General features: G+C 35.2%; 1 protein-coding gene and 1 pseudogene across 1 annotated transcript; both read right to left on the bottom strand.

The window, feature by feature from the left end:
• Positions 1-754: 754 nt before the first annotated feature.
• LOC113279825 (probable protein phosphatase 2C 34) lies at positions 755-1805 on the bottom strand. The gene is made up of 4 exons (XM_026528479.1): positions 1800-1805; positions 1401-1518; positions 1064-1290; positions 755-949 (listed from the first exon to the last, which is right to left on the bottom strand). Exons 1-4 carry the CDS (start codon positions 1803-1805, stop codon positions 755-757), a joined length of 546 nt encoding a protein of 181 aa, XP_026384264.1.
• Positions 1806-1847: 42 nt separating this feature from the next.
• Positions 1848-3289, bottom strand: LOC113279824 (annotated as a pseudogene).
• Positions 3290-4476: the final 1187 nt, after the last annotated feature.

Here is a 4476-nt window from a genome sequence, read left to right as displayed (position 1 = left end):
ATTACATAAGGAGTTACCCGAATTTGATATTTGGATCCCTATTTTGTCATGTAGCTATATCCCCAATTAGTTTTGATATCCCCCAATCGCGCGTTCTTTCAAAACACGTCAAAAATAGGCACACCATATATTTATTATATACTGAATAAAAATTAAAAACTAAACTGAAACAAAATCACATCGAGATATGCATTGTCTATCACGATTTCATCACAAAATTAAATCAACCATAATTTAAAATTTTGTTTAATGTCCATCGTCCAATTACACTACTTAAAATTGAATCAATCTTAATTACAATTCCAAACTATTAAGAATTAAACTAACCCTAATAACTATTTACAATTACAAACTTAATGAACGTAAAAAGGTTTTTGACCAAATTTAAATCAGTGATTAAAATTTAAAATCAAAACACATAAAAGTGTGAATGCTCATGTGCTTCTTCCATACAACAATTGATATTGTGATACTATCGAACAGTCAAAAAAAATTGGGGCTTTTTACAAAAATAGGCCTGTTTTTTTGGTGCTTTTCAAATGTAGGCCATTTTTTTTATTTATTGCTAAACTAGGCAAGTTTTGACCAAAAGTGATGGATGGAAAGTTAGCTGCAGTTATCTTCCAGGTGTCCATATCTTCTTAGCTAAAAAGACGTTTTAGTCCTTCAAATCTATTGAACATTCAGTGCTTGCTGAACTCATTGAATTGCCTGCCTAACCTAAAGCTTACAATTTAGTACAGTATTTGAGACTTCAGAATTTCGAGACGGTGGACGCATAAGGGTGGAAAAAAAGGCAAATAGCAGAAATATCATCTGCAGCTATTCCTCGTCTTTTACGTTTCCATGCGCGTGCGGCACATTCGACTATTCTTTTAGCTGCTTTACGTTTATCCGGTGTTGAAGAAACAATTTGAACTGCTTCTTGATTTGAGATAACATCCCATACCTGAGTCGATAAGATCAGAGTTTAGTGTTTACATTAGCAAACTGCAAATATTTGCACCATTTTTCATGTGAAATTAGGAACACGAGGGAAATGAAATTAGAATGATTTTTATACATACCCATCGGTGGCAAGGATAATGAACTGGTCTTTACTGGTTATACTCCTTTGTGTGACTTCATGAACTGAAATAACACCAAAGTCTTTGACGCAGAAATCTCCCAAGGCTCTTGACATTGCTAATCTAGGTTTTTCCTCAGCTGGTAACCATACTTTATGCACACCTGGTTCATCGTCTAAGCAAAACACCCTTCCGTTGCAATGCATTATCCGTTCTGCCTCCTCTGAGAAAAAAATAAGAAGAGAATTTAGATATCAAGACGGAAGAAATTGAATGACTTAAACTTGGACTAGAGTATGAGGTGAAACTACAGAGACTTAGAGAGGGACTCACGTGGTAAGTTTGGCTTGAAGTCCATTGTAAGCTGAACTGGAACCAACGTGCCATCGTCAGAAGCCGTTGCTAACACCGCACGAGAATCTCCAACATTCGATATGAAGATGTTGTCTCCCTAAAAACATCAATCAGGAGAAGCTAACTTTATCAGTTTCCATCCCGGCCGAGCTTAGCAAACTCATAAACGCTTAAGGATTTCCAATAAAGGAGCTCAGGATGCTGCATAATCTATTCCTCAAGTATACAAAACGAAGTGAATTGAAATGGCTACACTGAGCAAAGTTGCAAATTTTCTAAAGATCTGTCTAAGTTTGAGGATCGGTTCAATAGCTTACTTACAGAAGCTCGCCCTAGTCATAGTCATCAAGACATCAACTTGGGAATAATGGTAGTTACAACCATAATATTCGATAACCAAATAGACAAGACAGACTTGTTTTTGCTTCAAAACTCAATATTGCAAACAAAGCACGATGTCAATGTCCAGACAGTATTTCCATCGGTGGCAGATATTCCAGCAATAACCATAAATATTGCACCAAAAAAGTATGAGTATGCAGTCACTGAAAGACTGGCCGAATACTTTAGTAGCAGCGGAGCCTGGAATATGTATGCCATACACAAATCAGTATATACAATTTAAATTTATTTATGTGCTCAAGCTAGAAGTATCGAATAGTAACTCTGAATATCTTCAACATAGATTTTACTTAGTAAGTTATCAACTAGCGAATAACTGTCATCAGATGGATAGAGGTACCGGCATAATCCTGTTAAAGAAACGCCTTGGATGGTTGATATTAATCCACATAAAGGTGTGACCGATAGTGTACATGAACTATCTAAGTTCACACCAAAATCATTTGTGAAGTACTTAGAAAGATGGAATTCAGTTCATTGTCTAAAATACGAGTGCGGTGCATTTACTTTTCCAAGAAGTATATTCTAAACAGCTGAACTAATATCAACAGAAACTGCTATAAATTGGTCTGATCCTCTAAATGGTCACTAGCTGGTGCAGGAAATTTTTTACATGTTTCTTTCGTTTATAATGCTACTAGTTCATCTAAGCAAACCATTACCACAATCAAGCAGAACATCCCATTGTGAAACATCTAAATACCTGGAAGGATAGATAAACAGCCATACAAAAGCAGTTCCCAATCAAGCAGAGCATCCCAATGTGAAACTTGGTAAGACCAATACCCAACAAACCCGAAATCAACCCTCCAGCAGGTTCTGGTTGTGCCCCGGCAATTAAATCATTCGCCGCCGTTGCTCCGTGCAACAATTCAGTGACATCCTCTACAAATATAGATGGTACCTTGAACAAAACCATTAGTATAGCTCCATAAACACATACTATTGTGCCGCCAACCTTGAGTTAACCTCCAATTTTCATCAGATTCACTTTTTCGGTGCTGCAAAAATTCAATCTCCCCAGTCACCCAAATGCAAGGAAAAGAGGAAAAAAGTTGAAATGAATAAATGGAGGATGGAATTTGAGAGTACCCCATGAAAGCTTCTAAAACAAAAGTAAACACAGGGATTGCAGGCTGAACAGCAACAACATATGTTGGATTTGTATATCCAAGCCCCATTAAGAACAACAGCTGGTTCCCAAATACCCTGGTCATGAAATTAACAAAATTGAATAATGGGTTTTGCTGAAATCACAATCAATTCATGAAATTTGACAAATTTGAAGAAAGGGGGTTTTGACTGATTTACATACCCAGTTAATCCAAGGAAGAAGAAAGATACGAGGAGACTGAAATTGATAGGAAGACGAATTCCGTATAAGAATTTCCCTATTGTGAAAACACCATTGCAGGTGGAATAAATGTAAATCTCTTCTAAACATCCACCATTAATGTTAATTAGGTTTGATTAGAAAAAAAAAACCCTAAGTTATCTCTTGATTTTAGCAGAAGAAAAAATTGATTTAGAAGAACCAGAGAGAACTAGAGAGAAGAAGGAAGAAATGGACGAGAATCACTAAAGCAGTGACGCACGTACAAAAAGGTTATTTCAGTAATCTTACCACATCCATGAGATATCCCTATATGATAGTTTGGCGAGATATTGACAAGTCAACGCGATAAATTGACCGAGATGGTTAAAGTGGATGGAATCCGTTTAACTTGCCTAGTTTTGCAAGAAATAAAAAAAGTGGCCTAGAAATGAAAGTGAGGGTCCAGACCAGACCTACTTCTGCATATAATCCAAAAAATTGTTAATACAAAATCCTGAAGTATTTAAACATGATGTTCAGCAAAACAATATTAACAGAAAAGGGCGATAAACAATCATGAGTAAATTCTACTATTATTTTTGTTAATATTACTCATTCCTAGTAAAAAACTAACCAAAAAAAAAAATAAAAAATTGAAGCAACCAAAATTAACAGAAAAGTAGGATAGACAATCATGAGTAAATTCCTAGTATTATTTTTCTTAATATTACTCATTCCGCAAAAAGTAAAATAAAATGAAGTAACCAAAAATAATAATTTTTTTTCGATATCTTCTAAAAAATCCCAAAAATAAAAACACGTTTTTTTTTGTTATGGATATCAAATGTGGGATTTTCATATTTGAAAACTCTAAATATTGAGAGGTTTTGTATTTCTCGGTCAAAGAAACTTTTCAGGATATGCATAACATTTTTTTTTTGACAAAATACTGCAACAAATAAATATTCAGCTACCCAAATATACAATGGTTATCAAACATTATAAGCATTACATAGTAACTTTTAGATATTATTGAGTGATATTATTGGTTATCAAACATTATAAGCATTACCCGCCACCCTACCCGCCATTAAACGGGTAAGATCCTACCCAACCCATTCTCTGGCGGGTCGGGTAGGGTAGGGTGGTGGGTATAACCGTTTTTTTTTTCCATGACTTTCTGAAGTCTGAAGTTCAGACTCTGAACAAGTTCTATTCTCAAGAAACAAAAGTATAACCATAAAATATGTACAAACAAAAGTATTCCCAAGAAAAGAGTTCTATTCTTTTTGAAATAGACGATGAATCCCAGCCCAATTCCATGTTCTTCACGTGACC

This window comes from Papaver somniferum, chromosome 5 (assembly GCF_003573695.1).
Source record: "Papaver somniferum cultivar HN1 chromosome 5, ASM357369v1, whole genome shotgun sequence".
Lineage (NCBI taxonomy): Eukaryota > Viridiplantae > Streptophyta > Magnoliopsida > Ranunculales > Papaveraceae > Papaver > Papaver somniferum.
The sequence above is the reverse complement of the archived record's forward strand: the minus strand, read 5'-3'. Positions and strand labels throughout refer to the sequence as shown.